The 24,086-nt window shown below is 39.9% G+C and overlaps 1 protein-coding gene across 2 annotated transcripts in view; it reads left to right on the forward strand.

Moving 5' to 3' along the window:
* The first annotated feature begins 7,823 nt into the window (after positions 1 to 7,823).
* GAREM1 (GRB2 associated regulator of MAPK1 subtype 1) overlaps positions 7,824 to 24,086 on the forward strand; it is a 206,443-nt gene continuing 190,180 nt past the window's right edge. For both annotated transcript variants that reach the window (XM_030876493.2, XM_030876494.2), the window contains exon 1: positions 7,824 to 8,007. In XM_030876493.2, coding sequence (XP_030732353.1) covers positions 7,887 to 8,007 — 121 coding nt within the window. In that variant the 5' untranslated portion in view covers positions 7,824 to 7,886. The remainder of the gene's footprint in view (positions 8,008 to 24,086) is intronic.

Below are 24,086 nucleotides of genomic sequence, written 5' to 3' on the forward strand. Positions count from 1 at the left end.
GACTCTGAAGCACGTGGTAAGGTAGAAAAAAGAAACTCCAGAGAATAGATGATATAGAATGATAAAATATTTGAAAATAGCAGGTAAGACTTTAACTTGTTGTTACAAACGAAGTAGTGGGAAAAAAAGGTGTTTTAATCATCTGAGTTACAAAAATAATGCAAGATGAATACATTTCAAAATATAATTTCAATGAGAGTTTGAGAAGAAAAGCAGAGATGTTTTTTACAACTACAGGGTCAGAACCTCTGAGGAGACCTACAGAGAGTCTGCACAATCATTCTAATGAGACCATCTTCCACTACATTAGCTTGAATAGTATAGAGCCAAGTGGAACTCAGTGGTCTTCCCCCTCATGAATCCCTAGTGCTTATTCAAATGTAGTGTGATTTCAAGGGTAGATCAACTTAAGCTAGATATGTTTATCCCTCTATAGATTTAATGGTGAGGATTAAAAAAAATTAAATGCATTTATTTATCTATAATAATAAAGTCAAGAAATGGAAAAATTTATAAGCTCAGAAAATACAAATGAAGGTCTTGAACAGAAGCATGAAAAGCATTATCTTCATAGTTATATACATAAATATTTGCCTACTAGTTCTTATTTTGACATTTGATGGACTTTTACTGTACTTCAGTATTTTGTCTGGCAATTTTCTTGTTAAATTTGACCTCCCCAAATATCTTCAAAATTTTTTCTTATTCTTCTAGTTATAGGTGTTCTTACTAAATTTAGGAAGAATGTTTTATCCAGGGTCTTGCATCTACTATTAAATATTCTGGCCCACTCATAGAATCACATGTAGTAATTGCTAACTACACTCTATTTTTGTTACTTCTTAGTACTTGTTCAAATACTTTTAAAAGCTTTTGCCTTTAAAAATTCTAAAGCAAAAAGAGTTTTAAAAGGAAAAGATAATGTGGAATCTTCAGTATCCAAGTTGTGGAAGTGAAAATTCTTACATTTTGGGAAAGTAAATTGGCAATATGTATCAAAAGCCTTAAAAAATAAGTTTACACTTTCTAATACAACAATTCTCCCTTATAGGAATTTATATTAAGGAGGAAAATCATGAATACGCCCAAAGATTTACCTATAAGGATAGTCATGAGGATGTTATTAATAATATAAAAATTACAAACAATAAAAATACCAAATCATAAAGAGTTGGATAAACTATCCAACTCTCTAAGCATGTTTCTTATGTGGAATACTATACAGTCGTTAATTTAAAAAATCACATTTTGGAATACATATCAACATGGTAAAATGAGTGAGAAAGGCAGACTACAAAATTATAGGTTGATCCAAATTAAACAGATACACACACATACATATATACTATAAGTAGAAGAATATGTACCAAATACGAAGAGTGATAAATTGTTAGCAGGGTGATGGGATTATAGGTTGTATTTTTTCTTTTGGGGGATTTTCTATATTTTAAAAATTTTATAAAATAGACATTTAAACACCATTTTGGAGAATTTTAAATTTGTTTCTGAGGTGAGGGAAAGGCATAAACTCTTCAAGAAGTGGGTTTGGGAATGAGTAGAAAATCTACTAGAGAAGTTAAGCATGATCTCAAGCAATTCTACGTAAGTGAAGGTGACACTCCAGCCTTCATAAACCAGGAACCTGAGTATGAGAGCAGTCAGGGAAGAAAGATGCATCCAGTTTGGACCAGGGTGGTCGGGTATCCAAGAGAGGTGTCCAGCATAACCCCACTTTCCCTGTCTTTCTCTTTTCACTGGTTACTTCAAAAGAGGGGTGGAAACATATGATGGACTTTCTTTAGAGGATTTGTCAGCAGGGAGCTAAAATCTCATTATCTTTCAAGGGAGAGGCTTAAAAATGGAACTGCCTCTGACACTAAAACTCCTTTGAAGCTTCAAATCATCAGAACACCAACAACAAAGCTGTACACATCCTGTGAAGATTTCTGGCACTAAGAAATATTTACTAATAATTATTATTTGGGCACTAATAAAAATAAAATGAAAGGTTTTCTACCTGTGCTTTGTCACATTAAATACATTTATTAAGAAAATATAAATTATATCATGAACCATACAATTTTCTAGGTGGAAAGAATCTTAGCTTATCTACTTCTTAAGTGATATAGCCAATTAAGCTATCTATTTCTTTAACTAATATGTTAAATGTACGATTCAAAACAATTTATTAATATATGAAAAATAAATAATTAGTGATTAGTTAGTAATTGTGCTTTATTTTAGTAAAGTACTTCTTGAAACTGCAGAATTGGATAGCTAAACTATGAATCACTTAACTACTCCTTTGGAAAGCCTTTCACATAATTTATAAAAGCACACGGGAGTCAGGACCACTACTCATCACCAGCAGCTTCTCAGACTGACGTCTTGTGCTTGTTTGGGAGGAAAAACACCATCTACAAAGAGCTTGCTTCTTCATAAGCCCAAACCTATAACCTATAAAGTTACACACATGCACACACATGTACAATGATGATTTTGGTAAATACAGTAATTAAATTATCATTTGCTCTTTATATTTCTTTTTTTTTTTTTTTTTTTTTTTTTTGCAGTACGTGGGCCTCTCACTGCTGTGGCCTCTCCCACTGCGGAGCACAGGCTCCGGAAGCGCAGGCTCAGCAGCCATGGCTCACGGGCCCAGCCGCTCCGCGGCACGTGGGATCTTCCCAGCCCGGGGCACGAACCCGCGTCCCCTGCATCGGCAGGCGGACTCTCAACCACTGCGCCACCAGGGAAGCCCTGCTCTTTATATTTCTGATTATTTTTGAATTTTAGAAGCTCCTACAACTTCAGCCATAATGTTCCCTGCTTTGCTAAATTATAAACAATGCACAAAAAGAACTATTATTTAAAATGGTGGTTTTAACACTGTAGCTTGTGTTATGGACTGTGAAATAAAATTAGTGGATCATGACTGATGTTGAAAAAATTAAACAGTAAAGAATAGATTAAAAGGATTAAAAAATAGATTAAAAGGATTCGGTACACATTAGAAGTACACAAAAAAGTATTATTTTGGAAAACTTTTGTTTTGATAATATGTGTATTCTGGGTTGCAACGCGATACATATTTTTAAATAGGGCTATGTTGTATATGGTTTCAAAAAGCAAACATGCCCACAAAATCCAACTTGCAACTTGGAATGTTTTTCCTTAATATGGATATTTTCCCTTAATATTCCTACTTTGACACTGTAATATACGTATTATTCAATGATCTACTTAAGAAAGGCACATCCTGTATCAAAAGCAGGAAAGGAAGAGATGACAAAGTAAAATTCTGAATATGTTTTAAAATCCTTCCCGAAAGTACCCATATGGGATATGCTTCTTTATGGTATTTTGTTTACTCATTTATACATTCTCTTGATAGATAGATAAATAGATAGATAGATAGATGAAAGAGAGATAGATTGATAGATAGGTTGATCAATTTACCTATATAGAGAACTTACTATGTGACAAGTGCTGGGGATGCAAATGTAATAAAGCAAGGCTTTCTGACAGTAAAGTCCTGGCAAAGGAGACCACAAATAAGCTAACAAACAATAAACTAACAACATGCTAACAGTTTTAATGTGTTGTAACTGATGGTCTAGAGGTACATTTCTAGTTCAGTGACAAAATTGCAGAACTTGATTTTAATAAATAAAATTTAAATTTTCAGATGAATGAAAAGAATTGGGGGCCAATCTAATAGTAACCATTGTTGTATGGAACTAGAACCTTGAAAATTTCTAGACCTGATGAACATTAATCATTTAAAATCCAGAGATGCAGTGTCCTGCTAAATAATACAGAGTGTGAGGATGACTCGGCCTATTGATTATTCAGTTCAACATTAAATGAGCACTTTCCATGTGCCAGGCATGGTAACGAGAGCTGGAGAAACAAAGGTGAAGAAAACACACTTTTAGTGGCCATGGCTAATTGTGGTCTAGTAGGGAAAGCCAACATAAAAACAGATAATAAATCACAGAGCAACTCTCACAATTAAAAGCGTTGGGGGTATTGCCAGGTACGATGGTGACACAGGGAAAGGAGTGGTCAGCTCTTTGCGGGAGACAGGATTTCACGGAAGAGAAAGGAAGAAAGGCATTCCAAGCCAAGAGGACCACCTCTTGAAAGGGAAAAGAGCTTAGAGACCTAGAAAACCACCGGGGCTGTGAACTTCGATATCACACTTGACCACTAGCATATTATGTGACCCAGGACATTCCGATACTGGGAAAACCAACATGTAATGTTTTTTTCTTGCAAAGCTGATAATGCAGAGAATTAACGAGATATGTATGTATAAACAGAAGTTTCACAGTTAGGAAGTCATGAAATGTCCCTCCTAGGAGTCCTATAGTATCATATGCCTGATTCACTCCCGGGCTTATCAGCATCATTAGATCAGCATATGAAGGGTCATCATGGCCACTGCCTGGATCTGCTGGGTAGCAGGGCTGGCTTACTGCAAAATTAGTGTCGAATAACCCCATAGACTCTAGATTTAGGGACTCAGGTCCCACAGCTGGGAGCAGGCACCTGGGTTTCCTGTTTGAGGAATGATGCTCTCTACTCTTTGCCAGATGTAACTGTTCTTCCAAAATCAAATCATTTCCTCACCGCTCCATTTGCCTCTTCATTTCTTTTTTAAATTTTGCCCTTCAAAACCAATACTTCTTTTAATAACAACAGCAAATGCTTCCATAGCCCTTCCTATGTGTCAGGCCCTATTCTAAATGCTTAACATATATTAAAGGATTACATTTTCATATCAGTCCTATGAGATGAGAACTATTATTGTTATCTTAGTCTATCTAGGCTGCTATAACTGAATATCATAGACTAGGGGGCTTATAAACAACAGAAATTTATTTTTCACAGGGCTGGAGGCTGGGAAGTCCAAGATCAAGGCGCTGGTAGATTCTGAGTCTGGTGAGGGCCTATTTTCTTGTTCAAGACCTAATCACCTCCCAAAGGCACCACCTGGGGATTAGGTTTCAACATACGAATTTGGGGGGAGCACAAACATTCAGTCTATAGCGATTATCCCCATTTTTCAGAGGAGGAAATAGCAAGTTGCCCAAGATCCTGAATAGGAGCAGAGTCACTAATGAAACCCACGCCATCTGGCGCTGGAGTCAATATTTTTAATCACCATAAAATGCCGCCTCCCACAAACGTCAATTTAAAAAGGTATTTGGCAGGAACCAGGGAACAGCACATTGAATTCTGCTCTACAGAAAATTTTTCTTGGATGTTTCTTTTTCATAAACTGCAAAATCTCATAAGTTTTGCCCCTGTACCCAGCTGTTTTGCTTTTATGTACGTGGTTTATATCGGCCCAACAATCTTAAGAAACACGCCTCCTCATATCATGTTTGGAAGTGTAGGTCAGCCAGACTGAAAGATTACCCTTCTCAGCTGATTTATTTTCCGTAGAGTTTAACCAAAACTCTCTCTGTCTCACAAATAAGATCTTTCTGAAAGAGTTCTGCCACAACAGGAGACTTACATAAGAATTTGTAGCTCATTAAAATTTCTTCCCTCTAATACTCAAGGTTGAAATGAAAACTTTTCTGCAAGGCCAGCATTAAGAGCAAATCTAAGTTCTTTATTGATTAAAAAAAAAAGCTGATTGCATTAATCTTTTTACTTTTTATCTTGTCTTTCGGTCACAAGTCACCAATCCTTGCATGGGAAGGAACTACTTCTATTTCCTGAAGTTTTTAAAGAGGATATAATAGTCGCAGAAAGTTATTTTTTAAAATCAATCTACCATATATGGTTTTAGGATCTACAAACTGGTCGAAGGACCCCTGACCCTATCCATTCTTAAATGTTTCTTGTATCATTTTTGAACTCAGCTTTATTTCCAGAAATGATTAAATATTTAGATAGAAAAAAAATTAGCTGGCACTTAGCTCCTTTAAGTTTTCAAAAATTCTTCTTTCTGTGGGCAAAACTTAGAACTTTATGGACCTGTGATTCTGAGTAAAACCGACACTAAAATCTTTCCCACTTTTTTTTCAAGACTTTTCCAAAAACTTAACATCAGTGACAGAAAGGTCAAAACTTTCAGCAGAAGACTTTTGTGAAAATCATCGCCAGTATTTCAAAGTGAGAGGACAGGGAAAGTGGGAGTAGAAGAATCTCCGTGTTTTTCTTTAATTGCTATGGAGAGGTTTATTCATTGGCACAGAACTAAGCCAGCCCACTGAAAGGCAGCGGATGTTTTCAAGTCCCCTTGGGCGGGCGAAGCAGGTGCTGTTTTGTCTTACATGCGCTGAACACTGAATACATATTGAAAAATATAAAGAACTGATATGTAACCCTTTCACCTGGCCATCATTCACCTCTGCCGGTGTAAAATAACGCTAAAAAAAAAAGATTAGCACATAAATGTCAGGATGTGCCTGAAGAAGCAGGAATCTTACAGCCACCTTTACATTCTGAGCTCTGTCTGCAGTAAGCAGGCCATACGCAATATCAGGGAAAACAGAGTGTTTGTCACGGAAGGCAGACTGTGGGGTTGTATCTCGGCAAGGCTATCTACAAGTGTGTAATGTTGCCAAACTATCTAATGTCCTGGTACGCGTATCTAAAAAACGGGAACTATTCCAACCTTTAAGCTTGGGAGAGAAATGAGTGATAAAAGCATGTGAAAACATCTGGTCCCAGTCGTCTCCCAGTAACCCTTGGCGTGTCCACAGCTGTTGTTAGCCTCATCCTCTGCGGTCTCCAGCAGTTTGTCCATACAATGAAGGTACTAAACCGACAGTCACCTTCCCCTGCGTGGGTACTCATCATTCATTACCTTTCTGCTTCTCGGTGCTTCGGCCTTTTCCATTCTGCCTAGCAGCCAAAGTCTAGACTGCTGGGGGTAACTACCAGCTGCGTTTCTGGAGAATTGTAGGGCTGGCGGGGGACACGGCAGGGGATGGTCCCCGCCTGCCTTTCCCAGCTTCGTTTGTCTGTGTAACTCTCAGGAGGTGGGCACCAAACAGGTCTTTTTTGTGTCCTGTAGTAGCAACTCCAGTGCTAACAGGGTCGGGGTAGTCGGGAGAGTGCCCGACATGAAGACTGAGAAAGATTCCTGAGCTCGCTGCGTTCCTCCAGGGCGCCCTTCGGGCAGGCCCTGGGTAGCGAAGGAGTGCGGGCGCACGGTGGCGCCCGGGCGAGGTTGCAGGGCCCCCGAACGGTCGGATGGGGGAGCGAGAGCTAAAGCTTGCAGAGCGCGCCGAGCCGCCTGAGCCGCGGCCAGACCCGGGAGCCAACAGCGAACGGAGCCAGCCCGGCTACAGCGGGAGGAGGCCGAGAGGGAGGCGGGGCGGAGCGGGGCGGGGCGGGTGGTGCAGGGGAGGCGGGGGCGGAGGCGGGGGCGGTGTCTCCCCGAGCTGCGCAGGCGTCGCTCGCACCTTGTTGATTAGTCAGTGCTGGGAACGCTGCTATGGCGTTTCTCAGACCCGCGGCTCCTCCTCACACGCTCCAGGCGGAGGGAAGGAGGGGTAAAAGAAGGAGGAGGCGAGCGGGCGGCCGCCGCAGCTGCAGACCCGGGGCCAGAGGAGGAGGCGGAGCGGGAGCCGCCGCATACACCCCGGCCGCCGCCGCCCGCCGCCGCCGCTGGCTTGCTGCGAGTCCTCTCCAGGCTTGAGGGCACGCGGGGCGCCCGGCCATGTACCGCAGCGGCAGCTGAGCCGGCCGCGGGCCCCCTCCCTCCCCGCCGCCGCGCCCCCGGGCTGCCCGCGGCCAGAGTGACCGGCGCCTTCCGCGCGCCCCAGACCGCAAGTGCGAGCAGCGGCGGCCGCCGAGGCGCGGGTGGTGCAGGCGGCGGCGGCGGCGGCGGGAGCGCGGGGCCGAAGGAGGCGGGGAAGATGGACCCGGCGCCCTCGCTGGGCTGCAGCCTCAAGGATGTGAAGTGGAGCTCCGTGGCCGTTCCGCTGGACCTGCTGGTCAGCACTTACCGACTGCCCCAGATCGCGCGGCTGGACAGCGGTGAGTCCCCGCCCGCGGACCGCAGCCTCGGCGCGTCTCTGCACGCGTGTGCCCGGGAGGGTGGGACCCTGTGGGGAGTGGGCTGCCCGTCCCCCAGCGTTGGACTTGGCTCGAGCGGCTGCCGCAGCCCTGGCGCGTCGCTCTCAACTCCCCCCAGCAGCAGCTAGAGGTGTGAAAATCAGAGCCCTAGTAGTATAATTTAAAAGGACGCAAAAAAAAAAAAAAAAAAAAATTCAACATAAGGGAAGCCTCTGCAGATAGTAATCTTGGAGGCGAGCTGTCTCTCTTCACCCGCCTGCAAGAATTACTCAACCTGGGAAACCCTGTATGAGTTATCTTAGGCAACTTTCTTACAAAATAATTGTGCTTTGGGTGGCACCTTTATTTTGGATACTCTCCTCCCCCTCCGCCACAAGAAGGAACAGATTTTAGGGGAAAGGCTCCTGGGTGACCAATGGAAGGGATCACATTTCTCGGAGACGTTTTATTACAGCTTGTCTGTTTTGTTTACCTGAAGAGAAAGTAGTTTAGGGCTGTGTGTAGAAAATGTTTTTAGCAGAGGTGATGGTATGCTTAAGGTTAATTATTAGCTTAGCGCCTTTCTAGCCTGGAAAATAATTGAAAATACACCAACACCTGTATTGACTTGGAACGTGAGCTCGGAACTAAGAAATGCTTGTGTTTCCTGAAATTGACAACCAGAAACCAACCAAACGTCTCCCAGCTGTTTGTTCTGCAGGTTGACATCTGCAATCGAGTAGATGGATGTGCATACTGTCAAGCAATAGATACCTTTCAGTTTGAGAGTTCTGACGTGTAAGGTGGCAGTTTAGGCGTGTTTTGTCCTTTGTGTTTTGGTAATAACTTCAGTTGATGTTGGCTTCGTGCGATTTCAGACTGTTTGCAGAAACAGGCTTGCTTCTGCTATGGGGCTGCCAGAAGCACCTGGGTGCAGGCTGGCGGGCAAGCAGATAGAGCTGTGGTCACACAGGCCAAGTCAGAACAGCACTGAGCAGAAAGATGTCATTTCAAGTCACAAGGACTTGGGTTACTCCTTTTCTGGAGTACAGGAGTGAGTAACATGAGACGTATAAACGTCCAAAGGCATTTTTGTTCCCGTTCTTTTCTGTGGGGTTAGATCAGACATTTGAAGTACTGATGTGAAAAATAAAGGCAGGAAAGTTCATGAACGCTGAAAAACAGTCTTGGCATGCGTGTTAGCCTTGTTTGATTGGTGGTGGTAGTGGTGGGCTTTGGGAATAAACTAAGAGTTTTAAAAGTAGTAATGAAATGCACGTGAGTTCAGGGAGGGTCAGGTGGTGTGTTGAGGCATTTCTGCTTAGAGTGGGCGTGCTTTAAATATGCGTCTATAGATCAGAATCAGAGAGAGAGAGAGAAAGAGAGAGAGAGAGAGAGAGAGTGTGTGTGTGTGTGTGTGTGTGCTGACAGTGTTTCATTTACTCTTACACCGTGCAAAATTGTGCATATTGGAAGGTTATGTGAGTCCTCACCTTTTCCTACCGTCTCTCATCTCTGCACGCTCCCCCAAAACTTACTAGCTAGGTAGTGAACATTGGTGTGTGTGGTGTAAAAGTCACCCAAAAGTTTCATTAAACTGACAGTTGAAAGAGGCTGAATACCAGTTGCAGACATGTTAGCTTTATTATCCACTTTCCTCTCTCCGCCATTCATAAAAAGGGTCTGAATCAACAGTGTACTCATCCCACACTTCTTTTTAAAATTAGGACGTGGGTAGCGAGTCTTAACAGCGTGTCCTTTCAAGCTGTGGATTTTGATCACTATGTGTAATTCCAATTCTTTATTGTAAATTTTCTCTTATTCCCGCTTGAGAATCACAGTGACATACACAAATTTGGAATCATAGCCAAATACTGCTTTATACCTTGTTTCTTTCACTTAATCCCATTGTTAATTTTTTTTAAGCTGCATGATGTTCCATGGGATGATGGCTCTATATCTAGTCCCCTGCAGCGGACATCAAGCGGCTTCATTTTTTACTATTATTAAGTTGTGATGTAATGAATACTCTTGTACATAAATCTGTTTGTTTGGGTTAGTATGTATTCCTTCCCTGCTGAGTAAGCATGTAGATCCGTTTTAAGTCCTTGATACACATTGTCAAATTGCTTTAGAGGTTGTACTCATTTATACACAAATGAGAATTTTGGGAGTACCAGTGTCCCTACAGCCTTAAAATAATAAGTATTTTACAAACAACCAAAAAAAAAAAAAAAAACTCTGCTAATTTGAAGGGGGAGGTGTTAGATTACCAATTAAATTTGGATAGACTTTAAAAGAACTGATGATAGAGTCCATGCTTATGTTTTAAAATGTTTCACAGCAATGCTTAGAACATGTTAAGGATATGCCACCATGCTATATGTGAAATTTGTGCAGTCGTCGTCCTGTGTATGTCCTTTTCCCGGTTTTAGTACTGCAGGTACATTTTATACACGCACACCCTATACTTAGACATGAAAGGTAGTCATTTTCCAAATCACTTGTTTTCAAAGAGGTTAAAGAAATGGAAAAACATGACAGTAGTTGACATCATGTCAAGAGAAAACTGTTGGCTATTTTAAACAATCATTAAAACCATTAAACATCTGATTTCATAACTGTTGATTATTGAAGGCCTACTATGTGCTGGTACATTTCTAAGTGCTTGATGTATTTCTCATCCTTAGCACCCCATTTTAAGGACTTTGCGAGCCTTGAGATTTAGAGAAATTGAGCGACATACCTAGTAAATGGTGGACTGTGGTTTTCAGCTGACTTTCCGATTCTAAAGACACCTTTTATCTCAAACTGTACTACCTCCTTCTACTAAATGGGAGTAGATTTAGAGTAGGTCTAACGTCTGCTCTAAATAGCCCCACTGTCTCTCTGAGAGCTTGAGGACAGGAAAGTCAATATTTTTAAAACAGTGTAGACAGCGAATTAAGCGCTGGCCTCATCCATCATATCTAGACGATTTTCTGCTTCCTAAAGGAGTGGCTGAAAAGAGGTAAGGGGCAGCGGAGAAGAATCTGAGAAAGAAGGGAAAAAGCGGAGTCTGAGGGCTTAGGGTATGTAGATGTGTCTGTCGACATTACTCCTTAGGACATTTGCCATGTTTAACATACTAACTATACAATAAGTAAGAGCTTTCCAGTTCTTTGCTTCATGCATGTCAGTAATGAAATGCCAGTCAGACACATTCAGTATTCCATCCCCAGTGGCGAAATTTGTCATCGTATAAGATAAATACAAAATTAGTGAGCCTTTATGGTATGGTCTCATGAGTCTTTCTGGAGACTAAAAGAAAAGTACTCCAGCGGTCCTCCTTAGGAGTGAGATACATCTCTTCAGCCAGTGTCTAATCCCCGTCAGCAATGCAGTTAAGATCAGATATCTAACTTCATCATCAATTTTAGAAACTTGGCTGCAGAACCAGGTTCAACCAATGTGTTTATGACTAAGAAGAGGGTGGAGAGAATGCTAATCCTCACCCCATCATCAGCCCATCCTCGCTCAAAGCTAGGTAGGTGGGGAAATTGTTCTTTCTCTGTCTCTTCAATATTTTGTCTTGGAAGGGTTTTCTGAAGGGTTGTTCTACAGCAGTGTTCTTACAGCTTTTTTGCTCTCATAGTGCCTAAAAATTCTGTAAAACCCTGTACCCTAAGCATGTTTTTAAGTTCATTGCTAAAACTTTTCATCCTAAGTTTAAATAGTTGCAAAGGATGTCATTTTTTAGCATATTGTAAATGTTGACTTTTTAAATTGTTACATCATTTAAAAAACTCTGTAGTGGGATCTATATTTAATTCCCAGTATCATTCATTTTTAAAAATGCAGGAGTAAGTTCTTAACAGTAAAAGTCTTACATCTTTCCTTTTTCTCCTTCAATTCATATTTCCATTTCCCTTCCCCTACAGACTTCTATCCCAATGTAATATAGTGTTTTTGTTTGTTCGTTTGTTTTGGTAGAAGGAAGGATTTATTACTTGCAGTAAATAAGGAGAACACTGGAGATCTTTCCCAAAGCAGTGTCTCCCAATGTAATATAGTTTTATGCATGAAAGTGTCTTATTGATCACTCTGTCTTACGTAACAAAAAAGAATATAAATTGAAATGTAGTATTTTGTATTTCTTTTGGCCATAAGTCTCTTTTTATTTAAATATTTCAGGTTGTTTAAAACAAACAAGTGGAAATTACCTGTCTTAGAGAAGGAGTTCACCAAATGCTGGAGACCTGATCCTCAACAGGCATCACCCTTTTAATTTGTTACTTTGTTAGTTGCCCTGAGCCCTGTGTTCTTTACACCCTGGGGTAATGAAGATTAGAAAGATCTGGTGAAGGCGATGTAGATGCATTGCTTTTGTAAAGTGGGAGAAGGAGCTTTGCGAAGGGGAGATGACGGAGGACAGCTTCCCTTCATCAGGAGATGGATGTCCCTCCATCCCAGTCTTGGTTTCAGGCAGATCAGTTTTCAGACAAGAGAATATTTGGAAGTTGGGGATTTAGAAATTGACTCACATATAGCTATGATGGTGAATCCCTTGGGAAGTGTTGGCTTTGCTTCAGACACATATCCCAGTTCAAAGAATGCTGGTCTAGAGCAGTGAAAGATGAGCTTATGGTCCTGTCTGCTGAAAGAAGGAGGAAGACCAAGGCTGCGTGAATTGCCAGGGAGAGAGAAATAAAGATGGTGGGCATTGGAGGCAGCTGCGTATAAATTAGCAGCAGTCTGGCCCTCCTAGCTTTGTGGAGGAATCAGAGTTGACTCTAAGCCCCAGGTGTGTTGGGACTGTGGGAGCTTTGGTATTTGCTTTCTGCTGAGCTGCTTCTCTAACTTTACCATGTAAGTGCCTGGAGGGCTGATGGTGCAGAAACAAGGTGGACACTCAGATGGCAGTGAGGGTCCACGTGGCTGTTTGCAAATGTCAAAGGTGTTTATAGATTCAAGTTTTATCTTTGAAATTAATGTAAATTCCCAAAATCTGCTCCATGACTGGTGTTACTTTAATATATATTAAAAAATTTTTTCTAAAGTAACTTAATCTAAGTCTTTTTCTGGGAAGATGTGCTGTGCTTATCTTTGGTTTCATTTCCTCTGGCATTCTAAGTTGTAAGAGGTTACATGTGCCCCAGGTGAGACAGTTGCTTAAAGGATACTGGATTTGGAGCCTAGAAACCTCCGTTCAGTTACATGCATTGCCATTTCTTAGCCATGTGATCTTGGGCAGTCTCTTAATCCCTTTGATTGATATTAAAGTTTTCTCATGCAGAAAAAAAAATGTACGTTATACTTGCCCATGAATCTCATAGTTATTCATTAATCTGTTTATTCAATAAGCTAATATTTATTAAGGCTCTACTGTGTGTCAAACCCTGTTATAGGTATTGGGACAGTAGCACGGAACAAAACAGAAAAAAACCTCTGTCCTCATGCAGCCTACAATCTTATGTATCTACTTACTATGATAGTTAAAGGCAATAATATATGTGAATACATGTGTATTTTATTATGTTTTTTAGTTAATTTATTGTTTTTTGGCCGTACCACGTGGCTTGCAGGATCTTAGTTCCCCCACCGGGGATCCAGCCTGTGCCCCCTGTGGTGGAAGCTTGGAGTCTTAACCACTGGACTGCCGGGGAATTCCCAATACATATGTGTTTTAAAACAATGTATATGTAAGATTGACATAGTGCATGCTCAGAGCAGTTGATGGGGAGGCTTCAGAAGCCTCCCCTTCTGTTGCCTATCATTTAGGCAACAGAAGTCCAGTGAATAATAAACAGATTTTGCTATCCTTACAGATAAAGAAGCTGAGGGAAACGTTCTGTGTGACTTTAGTCCATTTCCTTCTGAGTATTCCAGGTTATTGACTTAGTAATACACAGGTTATAAAAAGGTGGTGTAAGGTCTTTATCAGAGAGAAAGTCTTGTAAACTAACTCAACCAAGATTGGGTTTGGGAGAGACAGGAAGTTAGTTTTGTTTTGTTTTGTTTTTTTTGCGGTTCGCGGGCTTCTCTCCGTTGTGGCCTCTCCCGTTGCAGAGCACAGGCTCCGGACGCGCAGGCTCAGCGGCCATGGGTCACGGGCCCAGCGGCTTCGCGGCATGTAGGATCTTCCCGGACCGGGGCACGAACCCATGTCCCCTGCATCGGCAGGCGGACTCTCAATCACTGTGCCACCAGGGAAGCCCAAGAAGTTAGTTTTAACTTTAGGTTTTAACTTAATCCAGAACCACATGTGAGCCTGACCTAGTGATACTGAGACACTGGAATCTTTTTTTAGTGCATACTCATGGATTCTTTTATCGAATTGATGATGATTTTCGGAGCACCTACAGTTGGAGAACTATTAGCAGGAAAGAAGTGCCTAGTATGATGTTATACACAAGGTGGGTTATGAAGAAAGTCTCTTGAATATTCTTTTGTATACCATATACTTTTACTTTCCTCTCGTCATGTATTCTAGTTGGCCATGCCTAAAAATTATGAAAAAAGAGTAGGAGAGGACCTTGTGGAGGACAGTGGATGGAGGTAAACATTTAGACCCACAAGACGAGATTTGGACATGGCTCCTTGAATGCTCTTGCTTTTCAAGTAAGATGGCTGTTTTGAAAGTCTTAAATGAGTATCCACATGACCAGTAAAACAAATCTTAAGATGCTCAGTTCATCTGTAAAAGGAAAACTGGTTTGACCATTGTGATCAACTGCATCATAGTTTAAAGAGAGTATTTTAGTCTCTTTACCTCATTTGGCTGCCTTGTTGAAATAGCAAGTTCTAGTAGACCAGCTTGTAAACTCGTTTATTTTTGTTTGAGATTCTTGAGGTATCTGTCTTTTCACTTAGTAAGCTGCAGTTCTAGGAAGAATCATAAACTCCCTCTCGTCTTCAGCAGGGCTATCAATCTTAAGAAGACCAGCTATTATATGCAACTTGAAAAATAGCTTTTATTCCTGGTTTATGTATCATTTTGTCATACTTGACAAAATATACCTGCTAAAATATTTTTTAAATCTCATGGGATTAACTCCTCTTTTAGATGACATTTCCACATGAAGATGCTCCCCCCACATCTCAGCCTCCACCCCTTTTCCCAGTTTCACAAGATTGTTCACTCGAATTTCAGGTTAAAGGTATTTAGGGTAATTTTTACTGTTTCTTAGCTTCTAAGCACAATGCCTGGTACATAGGAGGCATTCAGTAAGAATGTAATAAATTAATAAGCAAATTTCAGTATTAAAATTTTTAAGGTCCAAAATATCGGTATTACTAAAGCTGTCTATGACCTCTGCTAGTCTGACATAGAACTTCACGCTTGTTCCACTTGAGATAAGGTGGTAGGTCCTAAAATTAGCAGTAGGGAAAAGAGAGACTGGTAGAGCATCATGATGAAATCATGATTCTTAGGGTCATTAATTTTCAATGTTGTAAATAAGTTATTTCTAGAAATTACAACTCAGTTTTTCAGATTTTTTTGCTTTCTTACTAGTTCTTTCATTCTGAAATTAAGATGCCTTCTTTACATATTACATGTAGCTATGTCATTGAATTTTTAATCTTATGTCACCTAGAATACCATAAATCTTTGGGACTAGTCAACTCTTAAAACAGTAAAGAAAAACCTGATTGGAGAGTCAGCTAGCCATTTAACTATCCATTGTCTCATCTTCTCAGGGCACCAGGGATTTTACTTCTAAGCAAAACAAGCCACTTGATTTAAGTAGTGTTACAAAACTACAACTGCTAATTTGATACAGTTGTCATCTTCCTAGAATAGCCCCAAGATTGACTTGAAACCATAGTGTCTTAATCCCAGACAATGAGTTTCCTTTTCTGCCATTGCAGGAGTATTACATAGTGGTAAAATAAAAAGGAAAAACCAATATTCCTGAGCTATTTTCTAGTTCTGGGGATGAATTACTTTACATATACTTACAGGCAAGTCGTTTTAATTGATTCTGCTACTTCTTAAACCTACTTTGAAGTATTTAAATACCACTTGGGCTTTGATGACTTGAATGGTTGTTTAATAAATATCAAGTTACTGAATTCAAAATGCAATGTGAAGTCTTATAGTTATGAAGCTAGTTGTTATTCAGGCTAATATTTAACGTGTACAGTAAGTTACTACGATTAGCCCTGGTTATAGCTTAGAGAGGAATGTAATTGTGAGCAGTGCTTATGTTTGTATCCTTGTGAAGATTTAAAATAGGTTATATTCTGTTGTTTTTTTCCACTCAGTAGAGAAAAATTTCCTTGGTCAGATGTTTTTTCAAGGTGACAGTTTTCTCAATACCAGACTTTAAGATGTTAGAAATGAAAATTTGTTCTTGATAATTAGTTCACATTGACAGTATTTTCCTCCTAGCAGGGAACCAGATTCAAATATCCAAAAGTAACTGGAAAAGGGTAAATATTTACTTTTCTATTTTTAAACATATCTTGTTACCTTGTAGGTAATTAGGAAGCACTGGTTATAAGAGATTTTTGTCATTCATTCAAAAAAACGGTAATGAAATGCCAGAGGAAGCTCACTTGAATAACTCCGGGCCATCCATCTATGCAGATGCTATACTCCGTGATTGATATTCACTTTGAATTGCCACTCTCTTCCTTTAGCAGCAATGGGCAAGTAGGGAATGGCTGGAATCAAGGACCTAACATCTATTCCATTGTCATTCCTCGTCCCCAGTAGCTTGTGCTATGAAATCTTCAATTTGTTTCAGGTTAACGTTTAATGTAATGCAGAATCCATTTTTACCTTGGACCACAGACCCACAAAATCAGTCAAGCACCAGACCCAAGTTAAAAACAATTCAATTAGTTATGCCTAAAGAGGGCGAGAGCTCTAGAAGGTTCAGATTACTTATTTAAAAAAGAACATAAAGCTTCATTAAGATATTCTGCTGTTATTTTTTCCTGTTTATTTTGGTCCAGTCTTTGGTCTGTTAAGAGGAAGGGAGCCACTGAGAGTAGACAGGATCAAGAGAAAAATTTTCACAAGCTCAGCATGACCAGGTATATCAGTTTAGGTTAATTTCAACTGTATGTAACAGGGACCAAAAAAAAAAAAAAGGTGGAGATTTCTTTTTCATATAACTAAAGTCTAAAGGAACACGGTGCAGGATGATAGGGCAGATCCACAGAGTCAAGGACCCAGGCTTCTCATGTCTTTCTGCTCTGTCATCCTCAGAGGTAGTTTTTTGTTTGTTTGTTTGTTTGTTTTTTGCGGTACAGGGGCCTCTCACTGCCGCGGCCTCTCCCGCTGCAGAGCACAGGCTCCAGACGCGCAGGCCCAGCGGCCATGGCTCATGGGCCCAGCCGCTCCACGGCACGCGGGATCCTCCCGGACTGGGGCGCGAACCTGCGCCCCCTGCATCAGCAGGTGGACTCCCAACCACTGCACCACCAGGGAAGCCCCTCAGAGGTAGTTTTGACTTTATGGTTCTCAGTGGCTGCTAGAGCTCCAGCGATCGTGTCTGCATCCCAGACAGGAGGAAGGGAAAAAGGGTATGTTTTACTGCACCGTACTTACATCTCATTGGTCAGGACTTACACACTCCTATATGGGCAGGAAGGCAAAGAACTGGAGTCTTAACTGGGCACAGTGCCCAGGGTTTTTTACTGCAGGAGAGGGAAGCAATGAATATTGGGAGCCGCCTAGCAGCTTTTGCCATTCAGTTTTTTGCTTTGATGCCTTTTCTTTACTTTTTTTCTCCTATTCAAAACTTACTAAAATAGTCATGCCTTGTAAATAACTAGAAAGAACCTCCTGTATAGCACACAGGGAACTCTACTCAGTACTCTGTAATGACCTATATGGGAATAGAATCTAAAAAAGAGTGGATATATGTATATGTATAACTGATTGACTTCGCTGTACAGCCGAAACTAACACAACATTGTAAATCAGCTGTACTCCAATAAAAATTAATTTTAAAATAAATAAATAAAGTTACTGTGCATCTTAAGAAAAAAACAAAAGTCATGCTTTGGGCCCTAATTCCTTGACATCTCCTTGTTCAGGTTCTTCCTTAGCTAAGAGAGTAGGAACTTCTTGCCCCAACTTACTTTTCTCTCTTCATCCTTGAGCTAAAACCTTAAAGCGGTTCTATTTAAGAGGCCCCTTATTAGAGGTGGAAGTACTTTATCAGTAAGCCATGAAAAGTTGTATACTCTAAGAAATTGTTGTTAGAAGGCACTCTCACATTCTTTTTTGGTTTGTCTGCTTGTCAGGTTTTGTCCCAGACCTGATGTACACAATGGGGATAGTTGTCCAATTTTTTTTTTTGGCTGCATTGGGTGTTCGTTGCTGCGCGCGGGCTTTCTCAAGTTGCGGCGAGCGGGGGCTACTCTTCGTTGCAGTGCGCGGGCTTCTCACTGCCGTGGCTTCTTGTTGCAGAGCATGGGCTCTAGGCATGCGGGCTTCAGAGTTGTGGCTCGCAGGCTTCAGTAGCTGTGGCTTGCGGGCTCTAGAGCACAGGCTCAGTAGTTATGGTGCACGGGCTTAGTTGCTCCGCGGCATGTGGGATCTTCCTGGACCAGGGCTCGAGTCCTTGTCCCCTGCATTGGCAGGCAGATTCTTAACCACTACACTACCAGGGAAGCCGTGTCCAGTTTTTTAAAGGTGCTTTTTTTCCTGCTCTATTTCTTTTGCCAGAGAGGCTTGGCGGGTTTTTTTTTTTAAACATACTATTTCCCCCCCAGATATCATTGTTATAGACAGAAAATGACAGAAATGAATATCAGTGTTAATTCCAGAGTTTATATAATTTGTTATGTAACCTTTTTTTCTTTTTAAATTTTATTTATTTATTTTGGGCCACGTTGGGTCTTCGTTGCTGTGCGCAGGCTTTCTCTAGTTGCGGCAAGCGGGGGCTACTTTTCGTTGCAGTGCCGGCTCGCAGGCTCAGTAGTTGTGGCCCACGGGCTTAGTTGCTCCGCGGCATGTGGGATCTTCCTGGACCAGGGCTCGAACCCGTGTCCCCTGCATTGGCAGGTGGATTCTTAACCGCTGCGCCACCAGGAAAGTCCTGTAACCATTATTAACATTTTCCTATTATGCAGGCATGCCATGTAAATGGAGAATATATATAAAAGTGAGACCAAGCTATATGTAAAACTTTTAAAATTTTGCATTATATCATGAGCATTTTCTTTCATTATTAATATTCTTTGAAAGTAAAATTGTCATGACTGAATGTGATTCTTCTATTACCAGTTAACCATTATTTGACTATTTTCCACTTGTTAGACATTTAGTTGTTTTGAGTGTTATGTTTTTGAGGCTATCTTTATACTTATATTTGTCAGTTTTATACATCATTTCATTATTTGGGATTCCTGGAAGTGGGATTAAAAAAAATTTATTTTTTAGATTGTTGATGTGTATTGCTAGATTGTATCCGGGAAAGTTTGTACCATTAACAATGAATGAGTAATATCATTGTGCATCATTGAATATCGTAGGTGTTTTCCAGTCTTTGCTAATTTAGATAATTTAAAAGTTGGCACTTTTTCTAATTTGTATTGCTTTGATGACTAGTAGAATAAATTCAATGATTTTATCATATTTGTGAATTTTATGAGTTATTTGTTTAATTTTTCGGTAGTTTTTTTAAAGCTTCTGTAATAAAAATGAAATCCTAGTGTCCTTTATTCCTGGTTTTTCTGCAGGATGTTTATAAGTAATCTCCAGGTTTCAGGTGGGCTTAAGCACTTTATAAACTTCTGTTCTATTTTTTCCAGTTAATGTTCATAAATAGGTATTACCTCTGTTTCTGAAATTGAATAAGTGTGGTTAATTTACTTTTCTTCATCGAGTTGGATATTGGATTTAAATGTTATGTTCAGTGTTGCATTGTGGCCAGTCAATAATCTCATGAAAATCTTGATAAAACCATGTTGTGTGTTCGTAGCTATAATTATACATACAGAATTTGAATTCATGTCATGGAGAGCTCCCACTGGTACGTCATTGTTGACAAATTCCTTTGCATTGCATAAAACTAAGCTGACAAACTAGGTTCATTACTATTCAGTTTTAAAGACTAAGAATGAATAGACAAGTTTATAAAAATATTTCATTATTTTTACATGTAATCTATAATGAACCCTGAAGTGCTGCATTTAGGGCAGGTAGAGTTTTCTATTGCATTTCCTATTCTCTCTCTTGTAAGCATTGGGTTTTGGCAAATTGAGAACCTGCTGAAGCTTAGAATCTGAGTGCTGATGTGAGAGAATAAATACTAGAGATTCACAGATAACTTCAAGACCAGGAGAGAAGCAAACATGATAGTTTGAATGTCGTTTCATTTCCTCTGTTGAGTATCTGTGCAAATGTCGACTTTGATGTAGTAATGTTTAAGAAGAAGGGAACTGGAGGTAAGAGAAGGAAAACCCGGTTTAATTCTTTCTACGTATAGACAGTGATTGATGGGGGAACGAAATACTTATCCCACTGCCAACTTGGCACCTGAGGACTCTAAATAGTTGTCTTTATCAGAGGCTTGAGGTGACAGTTGCTGAAAGCACAGTACAAGATGACTTTAAGAGAATCTTTTAGCGCCAAAGAAGAAGCCTCAAATTAACTTCACAGGGGATCAGGTAGCTTGTGAATTGTACTTGCCCCTCCCCCCAGTCTTCTGTCTTTTTTCTTGACCCTGTTGGGAAGCTGTCAATCTGAGCAGGTTGTATACAGTTGAATACAGTAGCTGTCTGAGGAGTTTCGTGCTAATGGACACTAGAGGGGGAGGGAAGAGGAGAAATGTATGAACTAAGTTATAAATATCATGTATAGTCTATTTAGTTTTTTAAATTGTCACAATGAAACAAAACTTCATTTCTCCCAATTATAAACATCATGTATTCACAATTAAAAATTTGAATGCATGGAAATATTTTAAAACTAAAGATAATCTGAGGTCCCACCATCCTAAGATAACTTGGTGACTGTCCTCTCTTGCATCCTCTATTCTCTTTCTCTCTTACACTCATAATTTTACAGAAACAAGGCATTTTATCTACCACTTTTGTGTTTTGTTTTTTTGCTTTCTCCCTTCACATCAACCCCCATTCCTCCAATCCAACCCTGCCTACCCACACAATCCACTTTAATAATCCAGGAGTATCTTTCATATTTCCTCTATACTCATATAATTCTGCACTGACGTTAGATTTACAGTCCTCCCTCAGTATCTGCAGGGGATTGGTTCCAAAACCCCCGCAGATACCAGAATCTGTGGATGCTCAAGTCCGCATAGTAAAAATGTCCGTAGTACAGTGGCCCTCTGTATCCATGGGTTCTGCGTCCGTGGATCCAACCAACCTTGATTCGAAGACAATACTGAAACAAAATTCTGTCATTGCTTTTTAAAAACAGGATTATATTATACATACTTGTGTATTATACATACTTCTTGGCTTCTTGTTTATGTCACTCATGGGAATCTTTCTAAATCATCTGGTGTAAAACAAATTCATTCTTTGTTAACAGCTGCATAATAGTCCATGGTACGGGTATACTCATTCTTCTGTTCATTTGTGTTCAACTTGTTCCTAGTTATTGGTCTCACTAAACCTCCATGTACATGATGTTGTTAATTTGTTCATTATTTCTATAAAAGTCTGGTTTCTCTCACATATCTTTTACTTCTCCCCCAAACATCTTTGATGGCACTGTCTTCCTGATTCTCTTAATCTCACATGCAAGGACCAGAATGAAATCTTTTTAGAAAAAATTATTTAGGGAAAGTGGGTCTTCTATCCCAGTATCAGAACCCAATTCACAGAAGTGGACCCGATTTAACAGCGGTTGCCCAAATGCTGTCCAAAAAGTCGGTAACAATTCTCATTTCCATCCCTGATGTATGAGAATACCATTTCTCCAAACCTGTGACAACCATTAGACGTTATAAAGTTTAAAAGAAATATTTGCCAGACTAATGGACATAAAATGAAATCTGCTATGTTAATTTGCATTTGCCTGACCATTAGTGATTTTTGTGCCCTTTTAATGTCTGTTTATCATGTAGACTCGCTCTTCTGCAAATTGACATATTTTTTGCTGCTTTTTCTGTTGTCATTTTATTCTTGGCAATTTCTAGGTGCTGTTTATATTATTCTAGAGATTTTTTTCTTATTTACATTTACCTTATCTGTTGACTTTGCTTGTTATATGTATCCACTCAAGAGTTTAAAATTTTTACTTAGACAAGTGTCTTTTTTCTTTTTTTAGAAATTTCATAAATGTCTGAAATAAATGTCTGAAACATTTATATTAACATAATTCCACACAAATAACCCAATGAAAGTTTAGTATTAGTTGTTTTCTTTGCTTGTTTGTTTGTACTGCAGCTTCTTATTAGTCATCAATTTTATACACATCAGTGTATACATGTCAATCCCAATCGCCAAATTCAGCACACCACCATCCCCACCCCCCACAGTTTTCCCACCTGGTGTCCATACCTCTGTTCTCTACATCTGTGTCTCAACTTCTGCCCTGCAAACCGGCTCATCTGTACCATTTTCCTAGGTTCCACGTACATGCATTAATATATGATATCTGTTTTTCTCTTTCTGACTTACTTCACTCTATATGACTAGATCCGTCCACATCTCAACAAATGACTCAATTTCGTTCCTTTTTATGGCTGAGTAATATTCCATTGTATATATGTACCACAACTTCTTTATCCATTCGTCTGTCGATGGGCATTTAGGTTGCATCCATGACCTGGCTATGTAAATAGTGCTGCAATGAACTTTGGGGTGCATGTGTCTTTTTGAATTATGGTTTTCTCTGGGTATATGCCCAGTGATGGGATTGCTGGATCATATGGTAAATCTATTTTTAGTTTTTTAAGGAACCACCATACTGTTCTCCATAGTGGCTGTATCAATTTACATTCCCACCAACAGTGCAGGAGGGTTCTCTTTTCTCCACACCCTCTCCAGCATTTGTTGTTTGTAGATTTTCTGATGGTGCCCATTCTAACTGGTGTGAGGTGATACCTCATTGTAGTTTTGATTTGCATTTCTTTAATAATCAGTGATGTTGAGCAGCTTCTCATATGCTTCTTGGCCATCTGTATGTCTTCTTTGGAGAAATGTCTATTTAGGTCTTCTGCCCATTTTTGGATTGGGTTGTTTGTTTCTTTAATATTGAGCTGCATGAGGTGTTTATATATTTTAGAGATTAATCCTTTGTCCGTTGATTTGTTTGCAAATATTTTCTCCCATTCTGAGGGTTGTCTTTTCATCTGGTTTATGGTTTCCTTTGCTGTGCAAAAGCTTTTAAGTTTCATTATGTCCCATTTTTTATTTTTGTTTTTATTTCCATTACTCTAGGAGGTGGATCAAAAAAGATCTTGCTGTGATTTATGTCAAAGAGTGTTCTTCCTATATTTTCCTCTAAGAGTTTTATAGTGTCCGGTCTTACATTTACGTCTCGTATCCATTTTGAGTTTATTTTTGTTTATGGTGTTAGGGAGTGTTCTAATTTCATTCTTTTACATGTAGCTGTCCAGTTATCCCAGCACCACTTACTGAAGAGACTGTCTTTTCTGCATTGTATATCTTTGCCTCCTTTGTCATAGATTAGTTGACCATAGGTGCGTGGGTTTATCTCTGGGCTTCCTATCTTGTTCCATTGATCTATATTTCTGTTTTTGTGCCAGTACCATACTGTCTTGATTACTGTAGCTTTGTAGTAGAGTCTGAAGTCTGGGAGCTTGATTCCTCCAGCTCCGTTTTCCTCTCTCAAGATTGCTTTGGCTATTCGGGGTCTTCTGTGTCTCCATACAAATTTTAAGATGATTTGTTCTAGTTCCGTAAAAAATGCCATTGGTAATTTGATAGGGATTGCATTGAATCTGTAGGTTGCTTTGGGTAGTATAGTCATTTTCACAATATTGATTCTTCCAATCCCAGAACATGGTATATCTCTCCATCTGTTTGTATCATCTTTAATTTCTTTCATCAGTGTCTTATAGTTTTCTGCATACAGGTCTTTTGTCTCCCTAGGTAGGTTTATTCCTAGGTATTTTATTCTT

This window comes from Globicephala melas, chromosome 13 (assembly GCF_963455315.2).
Source record: "Globicephala melas chromosome 13, mGloMel1.2, whole genome shotgun sequence".
In the NCBI taxonomy this organism is placed as follows: Eukaryota; Metazoa; Chordata; class Mammalia; order Artiodactyla; family Delphinidae; genus Globicephala; species Globicephala melas.